General features: G+C 37.4%; 1 protein-coding gene across 1 annotated transcript in view; it reads right to left on the reverse strand.

The window, feature by feature from the left end:
* Window positions 1-985: 985 nt before the first annotated feature.
* The window catches only part of IL17REL (interleukin 17 receptor E like), a 44787-nt gene continuing 18470 nt past the window's right edge, over window positions 986-27302 (reverse strand). Inside the window, exons 3-17 of the mRNA XM_059472770.1 lie at window positions 21649-21798; window positions 20797-20906; window positions 19390-19504; window positions 17630-17674; window positions 16641-16780; window positions 16225-16296; window positions 13830-13884; window positions 12987-13150; window positions 10677-10724; window positions 9970-10027; window positions 9478-9623; window positions 6995-7054; window positions 5902-5959; window positions 3280-3334; window positions 986-2300 (exon numbers count right to left, since the gene is read on the reverse strand). Coding sequence (XP_059328753.1) covers window positions 2273-2300; window positions 3280-3334; window positions 5902-5959; window positions 6995-7054; window positions 9478-9623; window positions 9970-10027; window positions 10677-10724; window positions 12987-13150; window positions 13830-13884; window positions 16225-16296; window positions 16641-16780; window positions 17630-17674; window positions 19390-19504; window positions 20797-20906; window positions 21649-21798 — 1304 coding nt within the window. The 3' untranslated portion in view covers window positions 986-2272. The remainder of the gene's footprint in view (window positions 2301-3279; window positions 3335-5901; window positions 5960-6994; window positions 7055-9477; window positions 9624-9969; window positions 10028-10676; window positions 10725-12986; window positions 13151-13829; window positions 13885-16224; window positions 16297-16640; window positions 16781-17629; window positions 17675-19389; window positions 19505-20796; window positions 20907-21648; window positions 21799-27302) is intronic.

Here is a 27302-nt window from a genome sequence, read left to right on the forward strand (position 1 = left end):
GGCAGACCTGAGCCAAAGTACAGAAATACTATTAAGGATTATTTGCAAACATTTGCCACCAGCAGGAATGTTGTAAGCATTTAGGTGGAGCTGCCTAGGCTCCCTTTAAAACAAGTATCCAAGCAAAATGAAGTATGCCTGGAAAGTACCTGTCTCTTCCCAGTGGCCATCATGGGAGCTTAGAGTACTGTCTCTGGATAAGCACCTTATTCTCAGGTTAAATTACATCTGCTATGTCCCCTGTCCAAATTTTCCTGTAAAACAGGACCATGCTTTGGTATGACTGTTTTCTTTGGTATTTTCAGCACTGCAGCCAACAAGAGATGATGTACTGCAAGAGAGTCAGCTTCTATGCAGCTGAAGCAGGACTTTCTCACTGAAAGCACAGGGCTTAGTCCAGCTGTTGCTGCTTCAGGATCTCAGATGAGCTTGTCATTGGAGGTGGTGTTTTGCTTTAGCCTTAGATACACCTGTATCATTTCAATTAACTTTCAGTCTGAGGGTATATTCATAAAGTTGATTTTAAGATATCATGGCAATAAAAATCACTCTGTACAACAACCACTCCTGCAGAAAAGACTTTTTCACTGGAAGAAAGTGAAGAGAGTAGAGTTATGATGCTCTCTCAGCTGGGTGGCCAAGTGTCTCATTCCTGGCTGCAGCCTGAAAGGTGTTAGAGGAAAAGCAGGGTAGGTCAGAGCTTCAGGTTCACAAAGGAAGTAACTCAGTGCTCTAGGAATGCTGCCCTGCCACCTCTGCTTTTGGAGCTGCAGCACTGCCAGGAATGAGACTAGATCTAATAGATGAGCAGTCTAAATAATAAAGCTTTTACATCAAAAGTGTCAAGCAGAACTTGACCTCTCCAGGGCACCTCAAAAATTCTTGTGTTTCAATGCAGTGGATATGTCTCTTACACCATACTGTTAAAAGTGTCAGTGAATGCCTTGAAACACAACAAAACAAACAATTCTTAAAACTCCACACATTCAGATGGAAAATATTTTTTATTGATCAACTAACTTCTTGTTCCCTTACTCCTCACCCACATTCCTGATCTCACATGATCAATTCCACATGGTTTCAGGATATGCTATTAATCATCTTTTATTTTACTTTATTCCCATGTTACACAACAGGAAGCATGTTTGACAGGACTATTCAGTGAAATAAAGGCCAAATATTTGTTAATCAGTAGAGAGTGTAATATTATCCTTAACAATTGAGTATAAATACTGATATAATGGGGAAAACTATTTCCATTAAACTGGTCTTTCTAGACCAGATTTCCACAAGACAGTTTTAAATAGCAATCAACCAAAGACATGTACCACCTCAGACAAATAGGAAAATTATCTCCAAGGCAAACACAAATGCAAACACAGAAAGCAGTTATTAGATATACTTAAAGAACATGATCTGTCATGGTGAGATCATCAGAATCGCATGAGAAAATCAAGACAGGAAATTGCAAAGAAGAATAATGTATCAAAGCTGAGAAAACTTCCGCCATTATTCATTTCTCAAAAACTTTTGCTTATGGCTTAAAAATGAAAGCTACCAACAAGAAAATCTGAAATATTTGTTCTATTGTTACACAAAGTACCATGAAAGTATTCACTTATAGCATGTTTTGTATAAATACTACTTTAGATGGAAAATGTGGACCTGATTTTCTAGGTGATCTAATTGATGGTGTTCACAGGGGTCCCAGGATGAGGAAAGAGATAAGGATCTGACTCCATGTTTCAGAAGGCTTGAGTTATTATTTTATTATATATATTAAAACTATACTAAAAGAATAGAAGAAAGGATTTCATCAGAAGGCTAGCTAAGAATAGAATAGGAAAGAATAACAAAGGTTTGTGTCTCAGACAGAGAGTCCAAGCCAGCTGGGCTGTGATTGGCCATTAATCAAAAACAACCACGTGAGACCAATCACAGATGCACCTGTTGCATTCCACAGCAGCAGATAACCATTGTTTACATTTTGTTCCTGAGGCCTCTCCGCTTCTCAGGAGGAAAAATCCTAAGGGAAGGATTTTTCATAAAATGTGTCTGTGGCATTCTAAGACCCTTTTTTTAAATACTGGAAAATAAGGAATCCTAATCTGAATTTGTCATATTACAGTAGGCTCAACTTGCTAAATTCTTCACTCATGAGAATAATCTCACAGTAATCAGAAACTACTGTCATGAGAGATGACCAGTTAGACCAGAATTGCAAGTTGCACCAAAATACAATCCTGAGGACCTTGAAAACATGTTGTTAGATTCAGTGCAAGGACTCCACACTCTTCATCCTAGGAGAAAAACAGAAGAGGAAAGAAGATTATTATTATTTTCTCCAAGGAAAATATTATTTTCTCCAATGAAAAAGTTCATTGCTATATATTTGGTATAAAATAACAAATCTAACAATTTGTCCACAGTTTGTGTACTTGACTGTCACAATTCAAACTGTTTATATGAACATATAAACAAAATCAGATACTTTCTTCTGAGTGGTATCTTCTGAAAGGGAAAAGACTGCCTCAAGGCAAGGATGGCAGCCCCTTCTCAACCACATGATTTGCAGAGCTTTTGCAAGGCTCCAGCTTTTCCCCATCTTTGAACAAGAGTTTTTCCTCTCTATTTTCTCTGGAGTTCTAGGTAGCTCCCACTCTTCTAGGCTGGCTCTGAAAGGTATCCTTAAAGGAAGAGAATTTTTAAGGGCTCAGGGTCTGCCAAATTGTACCTCCATGGGCTGCATTATTTACTGATTATTTGTCTATAGCCTAGGAGAGGTGTTTAGTAAAGGACTGTGGCAATAAGAAGCAGCACTGGAACAGCTGAGCAGACGTGTCTAATCAGTGAGGGCACAGAGGGATCCGACCTGCATGCAAACATCCGTGAGAAAGCAGGGGACAGGGGCTAATAATGTGAATATCACACACAGCAATCTGAGCTTGTTTCAGGGCTCCTGAAGGCTGTGCTGTTACTTTACAAACTTCTCACTGGCACTGGTTAATTGCCTCCCTTTCTCCTCACTTGGGCAGCAAGGCAGCTACCTCTGATTCCACACTAAACTGCAAAGAGAGAAAGCAAGAGAGGAGAGAGCACAAAAGCAGGGAATGTGTTCAGTGGGAAAGGGAGGGTTAAGAACCTGATATTCCTTCTAGCTATATACAAAATTCATTCAGATATTCCTTCTGTGCTTGTTACAAGGCCAGCGATATGGTTTCAAGATTAAAAACCCCATCCATTTCCACAGATGTTTCAAACTGTAAATTAGATGGATACCTGTGTGTCATGGCTTTTGGTGGGTTTCCATCACTGTATGACTGACCATGAAAACCTGAGGGAACAAGTTCAAATATAGGTTGCCATTTTGTTTTAATTATCATTCACATATTTATTCTCAGAGTAACTGATATGGGTTATTGTTTCATACAAAATACATAAAGTTCTTATTTTATAGAGGAAATAATGTCTCAAAATGCTTGGCTTTATTAAATAGAATCCAGAAAAGTGGTCAAAAGACATAGAAAATTTGAAAGAAGCACAAAGTATTGCCTCCAAGTCAATGCTATTAAATTCAAAATTTAAAAAAAACCACCACATTATTTTCCTATTTCCATCCATTGTAGAGCAAACAAGACCAAGCCATTGTAATTCCCAAAGTACAGCTTTATAGAAAATATAGAAAAAATATGTACAGCTTTATAGAAAAATGCTATCCATTATAGAATAATAAATTATACATGCCAGAAAGCTCTTCTAAAAGCTTGGCTAAAGAGCAGCCTTCCTGATGGTTAGACACAGTGACGTTTTTGTAATAGATGTTGTTATGACCGGAATTTGTTTTCTAATAACGTCATGAGTCTTCTGAACACACTGGCAGTGCTTGTTATCTTTAACAGTTACACTTAACATGCACGTTTCTATTTTACAAAGATGTGCACAGTATATGTTTTCACTATTTCACTGTGCCATTACAAGATTATTTGTCATTTGCTTTGACATTTCAGATTGTCACAAATTACAGACAAATCTCAAGGTTAATATTGCCTTACACTTTCCTTAATATCTTAGGCCCAAACACAACAGCATCCCAGTGTAACAATTATCACCCTTGGTAACTGCTTTAAGAAACTTTCATCACATCCTGATTTTAAAAGACTAGTGTTTAAGAAATACCTTTTTTATATAAAATATGCATTTAAGAATACAAAAACCCTTAGTAGTTTTGCTGTCACTGATACATTAAAAACCTTACACCTGAGAAGCAGCTGGTGGCTTCCAATGGGTCGTTAAGAACACTGGAATTATTGCAGTAAGACAGACCAACCCAGTTCAGTGTCCCATCTCTGACACTGACTTGTACCATCTTGCTTACAGGGAAATTTTGGGAACACTGGTCCACAGACAGAGATGGATTGATCTACCAACTGATATAGATCACATTGTCCCAAAACCATAAATTATGTCAGGATCCATGAAGCATGAGGTTAATAGGTTAATGTACAACAAACACAGTGATCCCACATTACAGTTCTGACATTCTTGGTAAGTGCCCATTTTCTCCTTTTTTTTCCCAAATCTCCACAAATTCCTAATCAGAAGGAAAAAAATCCAAAAAAACAACAACAACCAACAAAAACCCTACACAAACACAACAAAAAACCAAACCAAACAAACAAGCTTGTGAAAAAAAGTTCACTATTTAAATATTTAAATCAAATACTATGCACAAAAAGTTCTTTAGTCAGCTTTTGATGTTCTGCTATTTTCATTTACTGCACAGACATGTTCTCTCCTACCATGAGGTGCAGAGAATTTCCAAGACTGTCATCTCTAGAGCTTTTAATTATTTTACATGTTTTTGTCATACTCTGCATTTTTAAATAGAAAATATGAAAAATTAAAATGCTGGGGTTCATCCACACTGCATGAACCACAACACTGATTTAATTTATTCATCTTGACTGGGCCTGTTACAATCACAGGTTTTTCAGTGGAGAAGAAACCTGAACTGGCATTATACAAATGATTACACAGGGAACTACATTCAGACCACAAATTCAAGCTCCCTTATTTTTATTATCAGGCTTCCAAGACTGAAGCTGTAGTTAACTGACAGGTGTTTTTAGACAACAGGGAAAATCTGTCACAGGGCTTACTGTATTTGCAGTGAACTAGAAGGAGATGTAGGTTGGTTTTTTGTGTGAGTTTGGGGAAGTGTTTTTGGCAATGCTCAGATTGAGGCTTCTCTCAGCATGATTCCTTTTAGACTTTTTAGTTCTAAATTAGTCAATCCACTGCTGTACTGTTCACCATAAACCCCACAGCTTTAGTTTGCTCCGAACTCACTAATTTCTACAACACCTTACTTTCAGGGTTTGGAGGTTCTAGAGTATTCTGGCTCCATTGTGTATCTGAGTGTACCTCAAGTCATCATAATAATAATGTCCAGAAGCAAATTTCTGCTTGCTGGGAAGTGGAGGGAAATGCTGCTGTCCCATTTGCAGGGGGGGAACTGAGAGCAGGGCTGTGCTGCAGTCACTGCAATGGCAGCAGTGTGTGCCTCTTGCCAAGGTGTGCTTTTAGCAAGTTACCTCATGTACTGACAGCAAGGTAAATACAGGTGTGACACACAGAATCTGGCACAAGGTGAAGAATTCACCCAGGAAGCAGAGACAGCAGCCAGCACACAAGCTGCCCTTGCAGAGATAATTAAAGTAGCTCATGAGGTATATCAGTCCACTGTCTATAAAGGACTCTGAGCATATCCAGCTCTCATGCACACATCCACCTCCAGTCAGGTGAATTCCACCTCAGTTTCACAGTGAAAACACACTTCACCTCAAATGTGCTCTTGTACAGAATAAAGACCCAAGCTTCTTTTGTTAACATTCTACTCACCACAGAAGGTATCACAGATCTGCAGTGGAACTGAATAATCCACATCTGTTCTCCAGCCCTTTCAAAAGAAAGAATTGAGGCTTACTCCCCTTTCAGCAGAGCTGTTACTAAGCACTTGTGTTGACAAAACGAGATGGCTTTATTAGTTTACTCAAGGGACTGCATTTTAAATCTGTTTCTAAATATACACATATGGAGATTGCTGGTCTAGTATATATTGAGTTGCAATCACTTTTAGGTCTCTAAATGATAGAGCTAATCATAATTTTTGTTGCTATTGTTGACTGACAGATAATGTCTTACTTACAAAAGAAATAATTTATGCAGGAAATTATCAGTCTCCCCACCAAATTTCATGTCTCTCTAGGGAAAGAACTACTACTCTCATTACTCAGTAGGCTTTTGCCAATCTCACTTTCATCTTCCCTCTTTCTTCCCAGCAGCGCAAAGTGAAGGTGAGAAGGGCCTTCCAGGGCAGCTGCTGGAGCCTCAGAGCTCACCCCCATTTCTTTCAGTGTCTGCTGAGAACTTTAACTCCAGAGAGGCATAAACCTATCAATAAGCTTCATGCTCATTTTCTATGAACAAAATTTCTTAATGAAGTTCAGCTACAGAAATAGTGTGCAGAAATCTCAGAAATCATTTGCTCAGTTCTACTTTCCTGAGTGCTAATTCTAGGACACCATGCTCTTGCTGTGCTGTTTACTATATGCCTCACCTTTTCTAGTCAATGTCAATTTTTGAAAATTCATCCATTATTTACTTGGATCTTTTGATAGCTTGGAACTTTTTATTTATGAAGGAACACATAAAGACAGGATTAGCAATATCCTGATGATATCCTTTTATCTGCCACTGACAAAGGAGCAAGATCATGGAGAGCAACTTCTCAGTTAATTAATGTCATCTCAAAGAAAAGTGGTGGCAGCATACCAGTCTTTAAATAAAGCTCTTTGCCAACTTGATTTGCACAGTAATCAGATTTAGCTGAGAGGAGAAAGCAGTGAGAGTACTTGCTGGTTTGCTAGGTGTCTTAATGATTTTTTATTAGTTTATTTTGTACAGGGTACCTGGCAAAAAGCAAGACACATACCTGAATGCAAATTGTTGACCCACACATTTCCTGTGACATAGTGATTGAAACAGGATCTCCCTAATGAATAAAAAAAAAGAAGCTGAAAATCGCCATTTTCCATACCTGAAAACAATGAAAACACACTGTGTCTCTTCAGTTCTTTGCTTTGGTTCCCAATAATGCTATTAGAGTTCTACTGTGTTAGAAAATCAATGGAAGGTTATTTATTTTCAGAGCTAACCCCAGATCTCAATGACCATAAGCAGCTGGTGTTGCCAAGCAGAGTGTGGCAGCACAGGAAGGGGGCAAATGTTACTGCATTTTATGGAGCATCACAAGGAGGAAACTCCTCCCCACTGTTTGCTTCCTCCCATCATCTTCACTTCTTTTCCCTGGTGTATGAGCTGAAGGAATGACTCTGTCTTTACAGCTCTTCTGGACTTCCCATCCCATTGTATGCAGAGAACAAGCTGAGCCTTAGGGCAAATTTGTCCTAAATGACTGGCTTGACATTTAATATCTGATTGATTATGGTTTGTCCTCAAAATAATGTCTGTTACTCCACCACTAGCTATGCATCCTACACCACTCTCTTCAGGGTGGCAAACTCTTAAAGTAATTGGGGGCAAATTAGGTGAATAAATTCAAGCATGACCGAAGAGGAATTCATAGTTAGAGGATCAACATTGGGTTCTGGGAACACAGAGTGAGGTCTTGATGAAAACTTTGTGTACACTGCTCATGGTGTTGAGACAGGAACTGTATGTAATTTATTTGGAGTCCCATTCTGTCACAGTAGCAGAGACATAACAGCTCTGTACCAAAGGGAAGAAAACAGCATGTCTAAATGCATCAGTGCCTTCATGAAACACACATTTCAATATCTAGCTGTGATTTATTGGTGTTCCGCCATTATGCCTTTCACTTAGCTATTCACACAGAGAACCTTTAAAACCAGAAAATACAAACTCCACAGATTTCATGTGAAATAGATCAGCTGAAGAGAACCTTCCCTGAGTGTTGACAACTATTCTACAAGATCTCCATTTCTGCCAGTAATACAGCATTTTCCAGACAGCTTTTCCCTTTAGGATAGACTCTTGATATTGCCACCAATGCCCTCTGTGGTCTGTGTTAATTAGGATAGCTGTTTTTTCCCAAGCCTTTTGCCATGATTATTCAGCTCTGGGAACTCCTAGAGGAGCAAGTTATTATCTTCCATTTTTGCATGTCCTCAGACTGTGCTGAGTTGGAAAACTCTTTTTATCAGCTGTTCTGTTACATTCAGCACCAGAGGTGCACTAACAATCTAAACTGATCCATTAGAAAACAAATTCAGTGTTCAGTGTCCAGCCCATCATGTTAAGAAATGCTTGTTCATAACTGCCTGGTATGTGCACTCTTCCCACTAGAAGAATCACAAGCACCTGAAAAAGGCAGAGTTGCATTGTGTCCCTACATAGTGACAAGTACAGCTGGAATATACCTTACAGAGAGGACAGATGTAGGAGCTGTGCTCGTGTGTTCTAAAACACATCCCCCTATAGCCAGGAGTAACAATTCAAATCACAATATCTAGATTTCTCAAATTTCTCAAAATTCATCATGTGCCAGCTCATGTGCCTGGTCAATGAAGCAGACAGCAGAAGCACATATTTAGCAGTGGATCTGAGAGTGCTGAGGAGCTGGCTGCTGTATTTCAGCGTGGTGGTCCTAGTAGCTGCTAGGATCTATCCTGCTAATATTGTCCTGTTTGAAAAATAATACTATGGCCTCTCTTTAGCTCTTTGACCTCACTTCCTAGATGTGTCTCAGCAGATCACAATTGGGCCAACAAGGTTACTGATAGGCAGGGTTAAAGGGCAAACCACAGTGCTGCACTGAAAATGTGTGGGACGTAGACTAAGTTGCAAGAGAGGAATGAGGCTCTCATAACTAGCTGCTGCCTGACACTGAAATCTGACCCTCCCATAATCTTTCCCCTCTCTGTCCCCATTTTGTTGGATGAAGCAGTTGTGTAGCCACACCATCAGCTGGCTCAAATAGATAATTTGGCTGAAAACGAGCCCTTTCTGCGTGTTGAGTTTGTATTGGCAGCTGTGATATTTAGAGTTCATAATGGATTGGTGCCTCAAGTCTTACATTTCATGATGCGTGATTTGCCAGGTCAGCTGTATCAGTGACCCATATATGAAATATTAACAGGAACATTTGCTATATACATAATACAAATACCACACTACAAAAATGACATTAAAGGAATATTAAAGTTCCCCTCAATAGTCACATCATTTGATGTGACTCATTGGACTTCAGCATCTTTATTTATTTCTTGTTTCAGTGTGAGATGCGACATGCTTTTAAAATGTTCCGGTAATTGTTGCAATATGTACATGGTTTATTAATGGATTCAAGCTGCAGAACAATATATGGAATAATAAATGAATGAAGTTAGGTATGTTTAAAAGCCTTAAAAAGTTTAAGAAATAATATATACAAACCACAGAGACTGAATGGTGCATCCCAAGAGATTCACATGAAGCCATCTGCGTCCTGTTACACACAAGCACTGAGAACTGTGCCTTGGTTTGGGATGTGAAGAAAACTTGTATTCGTTCTGCAACTTCAGCAGTCCTCATTTTCCAGGCTGATATTAGGGGAAAATACTTACTTTCAGATGTACAAAGACCATACAGTATATTCTAAAATTTATGCCTAAATAAAAGCTTTTTGTATTTTTAAGTTTTATCAAATTATATGCAAGTAATTATTTTAATTATTTTGATTCCTACAAGTTACTTTTTATACTGTTGAACACTAGATCTACTGAGTATACATAGAAGTAAAAAGCTGTCAAGTCTCTTTGACTTAGTTTACAATTTACAGTGTTGTTGAACATTTCTCACTTCTCATATCTAGTGATTTAAATATTTTCCACTATATAATGTTATTTACAACTTAATGTTTATTTACAATTTTAAAAACATATTTACCTGGAAATTCTCCATGAGCAAATGGACATTTAAGCCAAGATCCTCGTTTGGTGGTAAACTGAAAGCAGAGAAATCTGTTATGAAAACTGGATTTTCCATTTCAATCGGTGGCAAATATTCAACTAGTGATGATCAGGGAATTCCAGAAAGTTGCAGACGATTAATTCACAGCTTTCCTCCTTCATTGTATCTTCCAACCCTTAACTTAAATTAGATCCCCTAATTCTTCAGGTATTTATAATCATGCATATTTTATATAAATATCTGGTCCCACTGACCTGAAAGTAATTTAAAAGAAAACAATAATATGCCTGTATTGGCCTTATTTGGATTTTTTCCCTCAAATAGAATAGTAAGAGATTCTCCATTAAGTGTTGATCATTTTATTTTCAAATATTTACTATGAAAAAATTTATATGTTAAATTTAGAATATTCTTCAGAGTTTGCATTGACAAAAAATATATTTTCCTGCTTTTCTTAAACAGACAAAAAGGAAGGGAACAATCTGACCTGTGTCTTATCTATCATTGCTGCTGCACTCCAAAACTATCAACTTCTAATCTAATCCTTCACTTTTCCTTCATTGTCAGTTCCCAGTTTTATCAGAGCTATGAAACAAAATATTGATCATAAAGAACATCAGCAGCTCATTTGTTTTAGGGATAGAAGGGCAGTTAATATGTGTTTTACAAAGAAATTCCTTTACCTTCATGCAAAGTCTTGGGTGAGTGTCCACACGAGAATATTTGACCTGCTGGAAGACAGAGCAGTCATCATTAGCTAGATTTATTAACTAGTTTCACAAAATCAACTTCTGCAATTTTCATGGCTTGATTACTGCAAAGGCAACTGGTTTGTTTAATTCATAAACATCCCAGGAAGTTAATCACATAAAATGATTAGAAACAACTGCTGCTTTGGATTACTGAATAGTGTGCTCCCTTTTATCTGCAATATGTAGCATTTTTTATGGTCAGACTGACCCATTAGAGCTAAATTAATTGATTCTTTGGTGGCTTGTGCAAAATTCTGATTACAAAGTCAACTTATTTCAACCCTTTATTTTCCACTCATGAACAACTCATCAGAACACCTAAACATACATCCAAAAGTTTTCCACCATCAGTTGAGAAATCTTTGAATTTTCCATATCCTTATTTCAGAACAGTGAAACATAGGCTGAATTTTGGAAATACACTTAAGCAATCCACAAAATGTTGTTTTTCTTGATTAACAATTGTTTACCCACCAAGGGCTTCACCACAAAGAGCCTTTTCTTATAAAAACAATAGCTGCACACATTGCTATACACATGATCCTACTTAAATAAACCCTGCTGCTAAAAGTGACTGAGCATCCTACATGGCCAAACCCTTCCTGTAACTTCTTTTGAGAACATAACAGCAGTGTCCCAGGAGATAGCTCTGCAGGAGTCTGCTCAGACCTGGAGACAGTTTTGTCATTGACAGAGGAAGCCCCAGCCTCAGTTAGGAGGAGTGATGCAGCTTTCGTGCCTGAGTCAGTACATGTGCACAGGATTAGAGTGTGTGGCCTTGTCTGGATTCACAGGGCAGTTGGCCCTATCTGAGCAATCTGCAGTAGTTTCCAGCATACTACAGGGATGGTTTTCAGGGTTACAGTACCATAAATGGACCAATTCAATATCAAATTTGTTAGAATTAATGAGGAAAATAAAGAGAATCCATTCTATCCATGAATGTTGATGATCCTTGTGGGTCCCATCCAGCTCAGGATATTCTATGGTTCTATGATTAATATTAATGTTCAGTCATTAAATGCAATCAGTAAATACAGAAAAACATTCATACTCTGTAATAAGTTTGGTTTCTGTTCAGGTGATAGATACAACCATTACCAGCCAGACCCCATTTTAGTCTTTTTTAGCCTATTTTCTCTCCTGCAAGCAATGAATTGTACTTGTTGCCAGCAGATGAATAATCCCAGAGGGATCAGTCACATCTAGAATTAAATTAATCTGTTTTCTCAAGATCAAAGCTTTGTTGGAACTCATAAATGATGAATCTGAACAATCACTAAAGGCTTGGCCAGGAGTTCCTAATCACAAAAGCATTTGACAGTCTGGAGTCAGCCCCTCCCCTCCACAGTCATGTCATCAGAATAATAATATTAATCCAAAAGTTTCAGAATTAATCTCTTGTGTTTGATTTTTTTTTTTTTGCCTTTTCTGTTGTTACTTTAAGTTTACAGCCTTCTCTCCACAATCAGGCAAGCCTGATTGTGATTACTTTTCATGATAAAACTAATTCTAGTGAACCTCAAAAAGCCAGAGCATTCAGTATTGAAGTGTTAAGCCATTCAAGACATATGCATTTGAAACCCCTTCTCAACTTGAGAAAATAAATGCTGGAAGAACTAAGGGACACAATATTTCAGCACCCACAATTTCAAGACACTGCACCAGGCTGAGGAAGGCACTTCAGGAAGATCTTAATTACAAAACAATTGTGCCCTACCAAAGTACTGTTATGTCTCCAGAAATATGTAAAGAGATTTAGCTTTATTTAATTTATATTTCTGGTGTCTAAATGTTAAATATCTACATCTGATCTAATCACAAAATACCCTTGTGACAGTAAAAATTAGGTGTTACCATCAGAGAGAAATCCCTCCAACCTACCATGCCTATCTAGAGATGAGAAGAGTTGTCCTCACAATGTGTCTGTTTCTTACTTTAAAGGTAACCTGATGTGAACTATAAATAAAAAGCAGATCCTATTTACCCCAAAGAATTTAGCAAACATTACTAGCTGCCCAGTCATCTCCACTTGTTATTTCTTTATAATGAGTCAGTGACTATTTTGAATAAATCATGTGATTAGTGTGCAAGAACAGACTGTGATTATGAATAGTTTTAAGTATCAGAGAAGAAGAGAGGAATTTGCAACTGCTCTTATTCCAAAATCTAGCTCTTCACATTTTGCCTTTGGTGATGCCTTTCAATATCATAGTTTGAATTAATCCACAGAGCTCTTACTTTCTCAGAAGAATTTTTGAAAGATTTTTCTATATCTTCACAGTGGTCATTCGACTTGGTGAACCTGCATAGGTTAACCATGACAAGGACAGGACAGGCTGGCTCCCAGGCAAGGGTTTGTGTTGATGGGTTATAAACAATATTGTCCCATAGCACCTGTGTATCTGTGCACAAAGAAAGAGGGAAAACATTACTCAAAATGTCCAGACAGGAATCAACACAGCTAATAAGTCTGGTACCTCTACATGTGCTTTAAACCAAAATCTTGGACTTAACACAATAAAACACATTTTAGGCCACTCTTTTTTCTATTTGCTTGGTAAAAAAATTACTTACATATGTGCGCAAATAAGATAATTTCTTTTTCTGTTTTTCTGTTTCTTTCTGAGCTGTCATCTCAGACAAATTTCTGATATTGCTGGAATATTTGTGTGAATAATTTCCTGTTAAGCATAGAACTCATATATAGTTAACTGTCTTCTTTTTCAACTCCTTGCTCCCTCCTTTGGGTTGGGTATTGGACACCCTCAAATGTCTCCTTGAAGCCCTCTTCTCACACCATTTCTAAGCTGACCCTTTATTCCTTCTGCCTAGTTTGTGTGTCACTTAAGCAAATGCGGGAAATGACCAAAAAGTTACTTAGTGTTTTTGTTGGCATAAACTTGGTGAATTATGTGGTCTGACAGTAAGTTGTTTCATCTACCCACAGTAAAACAAACCAATATGATTATTTCCTTGAAGTTTTGCAACACATGATTTTCAGTGTAGATTAATTTTAAACTGTGACATACTAATGGATCTGCTGAAAGTCATTCCTATAAAGAGTAAGCACACAATACTTGCCATTTTCAAAGGGACAAAGCTGTACCCTCCTTGCATCTGGAAGTGCCAGCCAACCCTACAACCAAACAGTGGACATCAGTTAGAGGTTATAAATTTTTTTTAACATTTTACCATTTTTTAAACATTTTTAACATAAATGTTTTTAACATTTCAGGTAGAATGTGACAGAAATTCTTCCTGCCAAAGATAAGGATGCTATATTTGTTAGAAAGCTTTGGAAGTAATTTTGTAAAGGTTTTTTTTTATTTTGTTGTTCATCATTAGGGGCATTGAACTAAGGGGATCCATTCTAACACTATATCTTATTTCTAAGTTGCATATTTGGTCCAATTTCATTTAGAAAATCTTCCACTTTGATTTTCATTAAGTTTCTTACAGTAATTGATCTTATATTATGATTATTTAATGTTTTGATTTCCCTTTCTAGGGGACTCAAAACATTCAATAGTCATAATATAAGATCTCCTGGCCTAGGCAATTGCAAAGGATGCATCCTTAGTATCTGAAGACTGAAACTTAACCCAATCTTCAAGTATATGTGCATGGCTGCTGCTATGCCCTATTTATTTAGATTCATGTGCAAATGTTTCTGTTCCTATCTGTTTACTCAGCAATCCTATTGCAGAATTTTCTATCTGCACTGCAGAATTTTCTACTTCTACCCTGCAATCCTATTTGCAGCGTATATACTGAGAGAAATAAAATTTTTCTAGTGATCTCATATTTTCAGAGTGGAATGAAAAAATTCCCTAGGCTTCGACAAGACTTTGTGGTTCAGCTTGCCTATTTAGGTATGTGATTTTAGGTCCCACAATGTACACATCTCAATGTGACTAAAGTGCCCAAATTACTGTCACAGTAGCCTTATTTAGACCTAGCCAGAGCAGCCAGTGGAATCTACAGTGCAGTCCAGCACATCCCAAAAGGATTGGCCATCTACATTTGGTCAGTTGAGCACTGACTGTATTAATTAGCTCTCCATTGACTTTAAGAGTTTATTCACCTAATTCAAATGTAGATATCTGTATTTAGATCTTTACATTTAGGTATGTTAATCTGCAAGGTAAATCTAACCTCAAAATTCAGTGAGAAAACTAGGTTCACATAGCATCTTTCTATGTTAGCAGGATAATTTTGAATTTGTTTGGGACCTTTTATTCCTTGTATGAAAGACATTCCAAAATCTCACTTCTCAGGTTATCATGAAAACATGTAACTATCCTGAATATATTCATGGAATGAATTTTTTCCCCCTTCATTCTCATTGCAAGAATGACTTCCATTTAAAACATATCTTATTTTTCCTTATAAGTGATCCTTCTGGTCTGTATTTGCACAGCAAACATAATTTGTCTTTGTATGTGCTTTACCAGGCTAATGGAAACATGGTATTTGAATTCCTTTTGTAAAACAGTCTCTTCATTCCCCAATCACTACAGATTTTTATGTGCATCTTCCTTTTGAATTAACCTTTCTTAAATATGGATACAAGAATTCCTTACAGTATTTCAAAGAAGGCCTTGCCCGTACTTTCCTGTTAGCTTGGAATATAATCTAACTCACTAGACTTTTGTTCCTGTTTACATATTGACATCAGGGAAGCAAGCTAGTTAATCACCCTGTGATCAACTATTTCACCCAGATCTTTTTGCTTCCACTGTTATTTCTAAATGAGGACTCACATCCTACAGCAAGAATTCTTTTTATCAGAGCAAATGCATGAACTTTCACTTCATCCTTTACACTTTATCATCCTTCAATTATGTCACATATAAAGATCTCTAGTCTTCTCCAATCACCCTGACCCTCTTCCATTTTTATTATAGGTCCCAGCTGTGTTCCAGCAAATCCTATTACACATTCCTGCATTTTGTCCCCATGTCATTGATGAAAGCATTTATATGAGAATGACTCTAAGTGTCATCCTTAAATAACCTCCCTACCAGCACAGGCCCATCCAACAGGAGTTGCTGAGTTGGCCCTGCAGCCAGGTACTATCTACCACTCAAATCTTGCCATCACTCTCAGTTTCCTCAATTCCTGTTTTAGTTTCTCATGCAATACTATATCAAATGCTGCTGACATTCTGTCAGATTAAGTCTTCTGTCTTTTCATTGTTTATAAAAAATCAGTCAAAATAATATTACACAACACATTCCATTAATTGTTATCAATTTTATCCCATTTTCTTCTGATTGCCATGTTTTAATTAGCATCTACTAAAAGAAATCTCTTCCTTATATTTACATAATTCTAAGGTCAAAAAAAGCCTTAGTCAAAAACTTGGGCCTAGAGCCTTTTCCTTCAGATTTTTCCTCCTTTCCTTAGCACAAATCCCTAATAAAATTTCTTCAGTCAGAAACACAAATATATACCAAATTCCAGAGTGTATTACCTCAATGCAAAGACAAGGGAGTAGCTGAGAATATTTCAGAGAAACGGATTTAAAAGATTCCTTTCCTTTTATCTGAAATGAAAAAGATGGTCATAAATCCAAGACAGTAAATTTCTTTCAATTAGATATAAGCCAAATTTATAGATATAGATATAGATATAGATATAGATATAGATATAGATATAGATATAGATGATATAGATATAGATATAGATATAGATATAGATAGGTGATATATAGATAAATATAGACAGAGATGATATAGATAGTTACAAATATAGATTATATAGGTGATACAGATTATGTAGCTGTAGATATAGACATAGATGGCATTTCCTGTGACTATAACCTTAATGAGCATTGCCACCTGCAAGGCACCCTCCCCAGTTCCCCAAAGCACCAGGAGTTTAACTCACCACAGCAAATGCCCCAGCATCTTCACAGGTGAACCATTTGTGGCACAGGCGAACGTAATAATCTTGATCTCGGGGAAAGTTGGACACATTCACTGTTACCATTTTCCTTGCCCTGTCTAAATTATAAGCTAACTTTCCAGCTGAAAAAAAATAAAATCAAGCATGAAATTATTACATCTCTTTCTTTATAACTTTATTATTTCTATTTTATCTATTTATAAAAGGGACAGAATATATTTCATAACTTGATGGAGATGAAAATCAGCATCTATAGAATCTTACTTAGAATATTTGAAATTATTATTCCTTTATACTCTAATAGTCCTCTTTTTTTTATGAGATATAATTTTCATTCAACATTATTTAGTTTAGCACTTGTAATACTGAGAGGCCAAGACACCTACCAATTTTACCTCAACCTTGGTACTTGGAACCTTATGTAGTTTATGTATAAATATTTGAAATATACATGATAATACCACTATAAGGGCTGATTATCCCAAGATTGTAATTTTCTTACATAGAGAATATGTGCAACTATGAAAGACAAGTGTAATATGTGAAAGGAATATTTTTTAATACATATATTCTCAGGTATGCCACAAGCAGCGTAGAAGTTTGGCAAATCAATTTCAATCTATTTATGAGGTCTTCAATAGATAAAACATAAAACCAGCAATCCAAAGTGCATTAAGAGAACACAAATTTGTTTCCAAAAGCTTATAAATCATATAGAATATCAAAACCTTTACCTCCCATGTAGCATTTTCAATAGAAATATATTTCCAGAACATTACCATGTACCATTTCAATAGAAATGCATAGAAATACATTTCCAGAACATTACCTATCAACTACATGGTAATTATAAATAGTGGTAGTTGGAAATCATAATTTTTTCTCCCTGCTCATTTAAGTAGGAAAACATGTCATTGTGTAGGTCACCAGAACTATCTCACAGCTCTAAGTTGCACAGGAGATCAGCTCACCTGAACAAGCTGGAATATATTTTCCCACATCACTGTTTCTGCAATCTGCAAGGGAGAAGGCAGAGTCTGTTTCAGTGCTGCTTTATTCACATAACTGTGTAAACAAACTGCCAAATTATCCAGTAGATTCCCAACAGGAAACCTCTCTCATCTCTCTTTTTAAGGGCAGACTTGTATACACTTTTAAATAAACTGCAAAAAAGATAAGTACTCTTCCCACACACAGAGATTATATCACACTATGCCTTAAGGACCTATCTCCCTTTCTGGGGAGATACTGGGAAACCTCATCAGCAGTAAAGGCTGCAGTTGAGGATTTAGCACCACACTTCTTTACCTAGAACCTAACAACAATTTGAGCAATAATATTAATTTTGGTTACTTTTTCCTCGAAAAACAACTCCTATTGTTTACCAGGCTCAGTTCTCTGTTATCAATAATTCTGTATTTTTGCTATTCTGACTCCAGCCTTAGAAAGAAACACCCTACCTAGCTCCTAGGGAGCTTACCAGAATTAGAAGCCAGGCAACACTTTCAGAGTATCTGGTATTTTTATCTCCAAAACTTAACTTTTAAGAACATTAAAACAACTTTTCATGTGTTGCTTTCACCCTCCTTGCATAACACAGTGTTGGAGCAGCACTTTACTCTAATTTCCCCACAGAGTCCTTTTCCACTAAGAAATATTTCCTATTTTCATTTGTTCACTCATCCTTGTAATGTGTCTAAAACTGGGCTTTGTAAAACCTTGCTTCCTCCCCTCTTTGTTCACAAAGTATATATAATATACCTCAATATTATATAATTCAAATAGTGAATATCCTTCAAATATATATCATTCAATAGTGAATCAGGACTGATAAGAAAACTTCAAATATATATAATTCAATATATATACTTCAAATATATATAGTTCAGTAGTGAATCAGGACTGATAAGAAAACTGAAGGCTTTTTAAGCACAGAAAGGCCTTACTTGTACCCAAGTGTCAAACCATGCAGCAGAAATGACACTGTACCAAGGGGCAAGGACAGGAACCATCCACCCGTGGGCTCTGGAGGTGGGAAGGCAGGACAATCCCAGCCTGGGATTGAACAAGGGGTCTCATGTCATTTTTTGCTTTTTCTTTCTCTGGCCACACTGTATCTTGGTTGGACCACGGTGCTGAATCTATTTTTGTGTGCACATGGCATAATTTGTAAAAAATTCATAGGCACTTCACTCCAAAACATGGAAAAATGCTACCTAATCTTTTCCAGTTACATGTAACAGGCTATAGAACAGGTAGTTAATGACAGTAAAAATAGATTTCTATAGACTTTCTTATGAAGCTTTCCTCAGCTTCTGAAGCCACCCCTGGGCCACCCCTGCAAAGAAGCAGAAGCTGCACCTGAGGCACAGAGAGCAGGCCGGGCTGAACCTGCAGGCCGAGAAGGAGCATGTGCCAATCACAAGGAGGGCAACAGGGACAAATGCATAGTGTAAGCTCAGTTTCCACATAGCTTTAGACATAAACTCTGGGTTTTATACCAAGTCGAGGCCTTTACTTGCCAACAAAAAATCACTGAAATGTAAACTAAGACTGGTCCTGGCGTACATGAGCTACCATCAGTTAGGTCAGTGAGTCAGGTCATATCCCAGAATGTGATTTGGATGTGCTTTTGACTTCGAGGGTTTTTTTTTTTGGTTGGTTGGTTGGTTTGGGTTTTTTTATTTTAAAGATATTTCCTGAAAAGCATCTGATTTAAGATGTTTCCTACCTTCAACATAGTATTGCTGACTCAGCTTGACTTCACAGTAATGTGGTACAGTTTTCATGGTCACATAGATGTGTTGTGCTACATTGACTTCAATGCAATTGAATTGTACCTGTACCTGTTTAAAACATTGATAAAATCGAGTTCTCATATGGCTTCCAGATACAGAAAAACCTTTGGTTAAGATATTAAAGAGAAAAATATTCTTTGCTTAAACATATTTACATTTAAAAACAGCATTAAGCAGTCAATAAGGTAGCATTAGGAATGTAAAAGAAGCAGATACAAGTTCATAAAAGGATTTCAAGGAGTATCATTATTTCTTGTTGCTGTCACCTTCACTTTTAGAAATCCAAATACCTACAAGATATCAAATAATCCTAAAGCCATAGAAATATCAAAAGCCCCAGTCTATACACATTTTACAAGCACAAACATTAGCAGAATGAAAAAAAAAAGTCTTAAGTCTTAAAATAAGTGTTTAAATATTTAATGGCAACTTCAGAAAATGTAATAATTCAAATAATAGTTTATGAAACAGAAAGTAATTTAAGAAACAAAAGTTGCAGTCCAGTTATAGCAGGTCATTCCCTCGCTGATATCAGTTAACTATTAAATTCCTTGTAGGTTTTCATGTTGGATAGTCTCTTACTTGGTAAAAAACATTTGGAGGGTAAAAGACGTCTTATGTTACCATTTTAGTGACTGAACTGAAACTAGGAAAATGTGATTAAATATCTTTGTTGATTCTTGCCTATAAACTTGCCTTACTCTAAAAGCTGCTGGCTGCCGACTGGTGGCCCTGCATTGCCCATGGGGATGGATGTTTCATCATCAAGAGACACCAAGTGCAAACTGCAGCTGCAGTTTGGGAGAACTTTGTTCCACATGTGCAATCGGTGTAACATTGTACAAAGCACATGAAGCAACCTTTGTGTAGAGGATTAATAACCATTGCCCACCAGTAACTGCAAAAATTCATGCCTTTCAAACACCTAGTCAAGGGTGGTTCTTTTTTGCCTCAGTTGCAAATTTTAGCAGCAAATACTTCCCTTTAACAGATACTGCCCCTTCCAAGGGCTTAGGACAGATGAGCACAAGTGCTTAGGCACCCATCTGTCTTCTAGATGTGTAAACTCCAGTGATATGTTTGACTGAAGTAATGTGCACCTAAAATCTCTGTAGCATTGCTCTTCCTAGACACTGGAGTCAGAAAAGCTTCCACACAATTTGGAGGGCACAAAAAGAAAGCTGGCAGGACTGGTAGGAAAATTAGGCTCTGCAGAGACAGATTCCCTTGTCAAAAGGTAAGCGGAAGAAGTACAAAGATGGTGGGAAATTGAATTTATATGTTGTAAAAGGGAATTTCGTTGTGGATTTTCATTTGGCTATGCTGAAGCATATATTTACCTTCTTTCCATTAAGCATCTTGCTTTTTTTCCTGGTGAATCTCACATTTATGCATTGAGATTGCTGTGTGTCCAGTGAAAAAGAACATATTTCCAGCCCACGGACATTCTCTGAAATGAGTTAGGAACAGATTGCAAAAATATAATTTAAGCATGTTTAGGATCAAAAACACAAATTAAAATATGCCATATCATAAGCTTTCCTTCTAAGTGAAAGGCACATGTATCTCTGTTAAAAAAGAGACATTATATATAACTCACACATAGAAGTAGGAAGAAGGATTTATTACAGATGGTACAAATTAAGCTTTAATTATGCAAGTTTAAAAATAAACCTATTAACTCAGAGAAGCAACTAGGAAATATCTAAGTGGTAACATATGAAGCACATGAATGGCAAGGTATCAGTAAAAATAGACTATGTGCAGGAACTTCATATATTTCCATTTTCTTGCAGTGCAGAACTGTAACTTCAGATGAATAAACTGTTTCTCCTTCTGTAGGGGCAGTCACTCATGTTCAGACTATCAGAGCAGACAGAATTAGTGTGTGTGCCTGTGTGGATGCCAGAGCAAGAAGGAAAAGGGCAGCTGTGTGCTTGGGGCACTGGCAGAGGACAAGTTACATGTGTTACATGTTGGAAGCCAGAATTCATTATTTCAGTTCTCATTCACTTGGGAAGGGTCACAACTTCATCCTGTTTTGTAGTGAAATGCTTTCACAAAAATATTTTTCTGAGAACATTACATGAAAACAGCTTGGTCCCAAACATTACAATATGGAACAAATTTTGACTGAACAGCCATAAAAACAAAGTGAACAGAAAGGGCTCAGTAGCAAAGTTGATTCCTACCATCCAGACTCAGTGTTCCTTTAATGTTTAAATGAAGAGAGCATGGGCTTCCTTGCACACATTTCATCACTGTTGAGATCTTCATGCTTTTCAGCACCATAGAAGATAAAGATGCAGGAGCATCATGGCAGAAGCTGTTAAAAATGCCACCTGCAAATGCAAACACAAGGGCAGAGAAAACTCATTGCACACAGGATGTCTGGGGGAGAGCAAGCACTACAGGGGAAGTTCCAGCTCTCCTGAAATCAGTAAGAAGGTGACCAGCAAAGCCAGTACTTTACCTAAGACTTTCACACAGCAAACATGGCTATGTAGGGGGTTGGAATAAATTTCTAGGCTTAGGGAAATGTTAACCCACAAGAGGAAGCAATCACACTTCTAAAAACTATGATTAGCAGAACACACCTAGACTAATACTGGTTCTAATTAGTTAGATCTGCTAAACTGATACCTTATACAAACTTTTTTTCAAAACCATTGCCTGTATATTGTGAGGACTCTCATAATAGTACTTTAATTTTAGGACTTTCTGACTGTCTCCATTGCTGTTAAAATTTCATTTTCACACAAGAGGGCACCATTGCATTCCTAGTCATGGAATAGTACCTTACACCTACAGGATTTCCTTCTGCTTTAGACCAGAACAACAAGAGTAGAATAAATATTATCCAGGCCTTCTTCAAGGCCTATGGATTACTGTGTTCTTCAAGGCACAGAACACAGCTACTACGTCTTCTTTTATTTCCCTGTGTAAATTTAGACATTCCAAAGCTGTAGGAAATGGGTTTGCAGAGCTAAAACTATAGGCTAGGAAAAAAGGAAAAAATAGTCTTAAGGCCCCAAACCTCATCAGTTAGCATATTTCATCTCTTTCTACTTCTCAGTGTGCCCTACACAGAAATCAGGTATTTATTTATGAATTTATATTATGAATTATAATACGATTTAATCCCCAATGCATTCCTTGGGCTTCTCTACTTCACATCCATTGTTTGTAGTCCCTAGTAATTCAAGAAACTATCAGAACAAACAACTAGAGAATTGGGTTTTGTCCCTTGGCTTTGTGGTTTTGCAATGCAGGGCAGCTCTTTTTAGCTGTAACTATGTAACTACTATTTCTTTGAAATATTTCCTAGACTTCTCCCCTTCATATACAGCATGAAAGCTAAAAACCACCCAAGTAAATAACAAAAGTATTTTCTTGACCATTCTCCTTCCCCTGGTGAGAGGCTAGAAGATGAAAAACAAAATAAACCAAACAAAAAAAATTATTCATATAATTCAGCTGTTCAAAATGCTCCTAGAAGGAGTTCAACTAGTATGGCAAAAGGTATGGAAGTATGAAACAGCAGTGCCACAATACTGTGCTTGCCATAAAATTCAGGATAGCACTCTTAATAGAATCACCAGGAAATGGCACATCCATCAATGTCAAGCCAAAAAATATTGTCAAGTGTGGATGCTCATTGACTCACATGGATTGACATCCACAGTTCTCACAGAGGAAAGGTATGGTGAAGGAGGAAAGACAAAGCTAATCCTTACTTATCCTTCCAACCCTTCCAGTGAAGGAAAGTGCTCTAAATTCAAAGACTGAAAGTGTATTAACCTGAACAGGACTTCTTCCTGCCTTATGAGTTCCTCATTTTCCCAGTGTCCCATTGCAGCTGCAGGCCACTGTCAAAGATCAGATACTGATACTGCAGGATGTGAACACAGGCTGGCATAAATGTGGCACCTTCCCTTAAATCTGTTAAATCTGTTAGGCCTTAAGTGCCCTCACACCTGGTATTAGGAGAAATAACTCCTGTGTGATACATATCACTTACACAGTGTCAGAAGGGACAAACCCTTCACACCCAAATCTCCATCCACACTGTTAGCCTGGTTTTGTGTCATTGACCATATTATGGAGGCAACAGGACATGCTGATAAGAACCAAGTGGAAAAGCATGGCAAAACAAGGACACCTTATCTCCACTGGCAGCTGATCAACTCTGCATTATCCAAAGAAATACTGACAACTAGCAAAGACAATTTATGCAAACCAATGAAAAAAGACAGATCACTCAAAATATACATATAAGGCTTTAAGAGCAGTTGGAATACCTTGACTCTTGAAGAATTTATAAACATTTCCACAGAGATGAGACAGCCTTCAGAAGTACAGTGCGCAGCAGCTGGGTATAAACACTGTATTCCATGTTCCAAGAATGGGTGGTGTAATAATCCTGAAGGTATCTCAGGATGGAAAGTTATTACACAACACACAATTAATCCACCCACAACAAACTGGATGTTTATCATATTGCAGAATTACTTGGTAATTATTACTAATAATGTGATAAGTGACGATTAGTTTGAGCTCTGTCTCTTTGCTCAAAAATATATTTTCCTGACTGCATCATATGAGATGGAGTTGTGGATGCCCAATGGTATGTGGGAGTAACTATTTCTGCTTAAAGTTTGGTTATTGGTGTAAATTTCTTGATCCAGGCTTATAATCTCACCCATTGCCATGTCTGCATAGAAATTATTTAAGGGCAGGGCATTGTTTGTAGACTTATGTAGATAGATAGATAGATAGATAGATAGATAGATAGATAGATAGATAGATAGATAGATAGATAGATATTCAAAGTGGATAAGTCTTTACAAAGCATTCTGTTTGGGCGTGTTTGACTTTATATTTTGGGGGGGGGGGGGGGGGAGGAAAGTGTCATGACTTAGCTGAATTTTCTCCTTAGCTGTTACAGCCTGAGGTATGGTATCATCAGATGTCCCAGGGTTGGTAGTAACTCATGAAAATTCCAAGTCAACCTGGGTGCATTCCTGACATTGGATCAGCATCAGACAGATGCACAAACACCCTGCTGTCCCATCAGCAGAGACACTGTTCTCCTTGATCACAGTTTCTACTTTCAAACTTAGAACAAATATGTTACGCACTGAATAAATGATATTATGCTTCCACTTTGGATTTTTTTCCATTAATTTTATGATAGATTTTGAGAATTGCAAAACATGCTGCAAAACTCATTAGTAATAATTTAAATGGATCATATCATGCATGAGGATACTAGCATTGGATTATAGTAAATACATGATACATGTATTTACTGATTCTGTCAGGATGACCTGACAGAAAATAATTTTCATTGTATAAATCATCACAGTAGGAGACTCATTTCTGACTAATTCTTCAGTAAACTCCTACTTTATCATCTTTTAATCCCCCCTTAAGATATTTTCTTCTGGAACACACCCCATTTTCCTTTTCACACAAGTAGTTTTATCTATACCACAGAAGACATAAAGATACATCTTGCTACACAAACCATCTGTTGGGTAAATCTTACCTAAATTTTCTGTTTATGAATAATAGCTGTAATTAGCCCTACATGAGAGAGGGATTGTTGCTTTAGTGAAAGGTTCCTCAATTATGGGCACATATAAGCCCAGGCATAGAAAAACCAAGGCTTATTATTCAGCGTGTAGACATTTCCTTGTACTTTTGCCATCAACTCAACCACAGCACATATTTTTTTTTAATCTGATGATGCAGCAATCAACCCAGAACTGTCACAACAGCAAATCACACTTTATGTACAGTTGGATAATAGAAGCCAGAGCTGAGCAATGGATATGCAAAAGAAATGAATAGATGGATAATTTGAAGCCTCAGGTATGAAGATGAAATTGGAGAAGAGCATGGAAAAAAAAAGGCAGAGAAAACCTATTAATAACAAGACTGAGACAACACCCAATAGAAAATCCTAACTGGTTTTTTATCTGATATATCTTCCCTAAAGTATTGTAAGAATCTGAGCTACTTAAGGATACTGACAGTGCTAAATCTGGGAGCATCTCTAGAATTGCTTCACTGGCACATCAATCCATGACTATAAATTACAGTAGTATTTCAAACCTATTTGCATATGATTTACCACAGTATCTGTTGCATCTGTTCATTAGGATGATTCAACAAAATTCGTCAGCAAAGTAGATATGCAGTCCTACAGTAACCACATGGTGCACTTCAGTTAATAAGTACCAAAATTCACTACTTGTAAGTACTTACAGAAATTATAAAATTGATTAAATTTTAGACTGACAGCCTCTCTTTCACAAGAGATGGCACTGCACAGTAAATTAAAAGAGTTTCATGGTAATGTGTTCAGAAAACATTTCAAACTTTTAGAGATATTGAACAACACTGTGATATACTGTGCCAAATACATTTTCTGAAAATGTAAATTTTTTTTAAATCATTGATACTTTGATATCCATGTATGGATATATTACAGTGAATTTCAAATACTACAGTAGTTCTTATGTCTAGAAGAGCAGGAGGAAGAAGGCAGAGTCAAAGTCACACTGCCAAATACTACTGAGGTGGTGGTTGCAAATTTTAGGAAATATCTTTTTGCTGCTAAAAGAAATTACTACTGCAAAAGCCCTCTTCTAGACCTAGTTAAGGTCTTTTAAGGTAATTTTATCTCAAATAACAAATAATTTAAAAAATAATATAGAAAAGGAAGTATGCAAAGGATTATACACCCATTGTTGCATAAGTAAATTGGGATGAAGACAAAAAATGCTTTTTCATCACCCTTCTAAGGCTGAGTCATTCTACATGTTACTTGTGTTGAAGATAGCTGATAAGTTTTTTCAGACAGCACTGAAAAACCTACAACCAGCTTCATGTATATCATCCTCAAAGATACGGATCTTTAGTTTACAAACCCTTCAGTGGCCTTCCAGTTGAGTGAAACATCTAGCTTATCTGGTGTGCATCATCTGCATCAGGGCTTGGACCAGATGACTCCCAGAAGCCCCTTCTGGCCTCAGCTCTGAGCAACTCTGGCAGTCACCAGAGAGTGACAACCCCTCTTGCCTCTCTCCCAGCATAGAAATCCCCTGTCCTAAAATGGATAGAATGAATCACCACCTCGTGGTACCTGTGAGTCTGCACTATCTAGATCTGCATTTGTGTAACACCCAGCAGAGATTTTAACTCATAAGCAACAGAATTACGGGTGTTCTTACCTTTGAGAACAGGCTGGAGGGCTTGATTTTCTCAGCCTGTACTGCTCAAGGATGTAAAGGCATGCTTCATCTAGCAAAGCAAGGGTGGACAACCCTGTTTCTTCTTCTACCTTCCACATACTTTGTGCAACTACCAGCTCAGCTGCCCAATCCTAACAGGATTCATTTACGACCCCTGAACCAGCCACCAAAGCTTCACTGTGCAGAAGACCAGAGATTTTTTCTGGTGGAGCTTTTAACTGCATCCCTTCCATACACATGTTCTTTCTCTCCATCTCAACACAATCCCATAAGTGCCATGCATTCTGAGTAAGGATTCATGCCAGCTGGCATTCAGCTCATGCCCCATCAGCATCTCACATGCTTGAGCTCAGCATTGGATCTCCCCCCTGTCTATGGGGATTCAGGAAAGGCTCTGTGGACACCAGCAGTGCTCAGAGCTGAGCCTCCAGCTAGGACTGTCCTCTCAGGGGGGACTGACTGTCCTCTCAGGGGGGACTGACTGTCCTCTCAGGGGGGACTGTGACTGCCCTTTCAGTGGGGACTGTGACTGTGACTGCCCTTTCAGGGGGCACTGTGACTGTGACTGCCCTTTCAGGGGGCAC

Source organism: Ammospiza nelsoni, chromosome 5, assembly GCF_027579445.1.
Source record: "Ammospiza nelsoni isolate bAmmNel1 chromosome 5, bAmmNel1.pri, whole genome shotgun sequence".
Taxonomy (NCBI): domain Eukaryota; kingdom Metazoa; phylum Chordata; class Aves; order Passeriformes; family Passerellidae; genus Ammospiza; species Ammospiza nelsoni.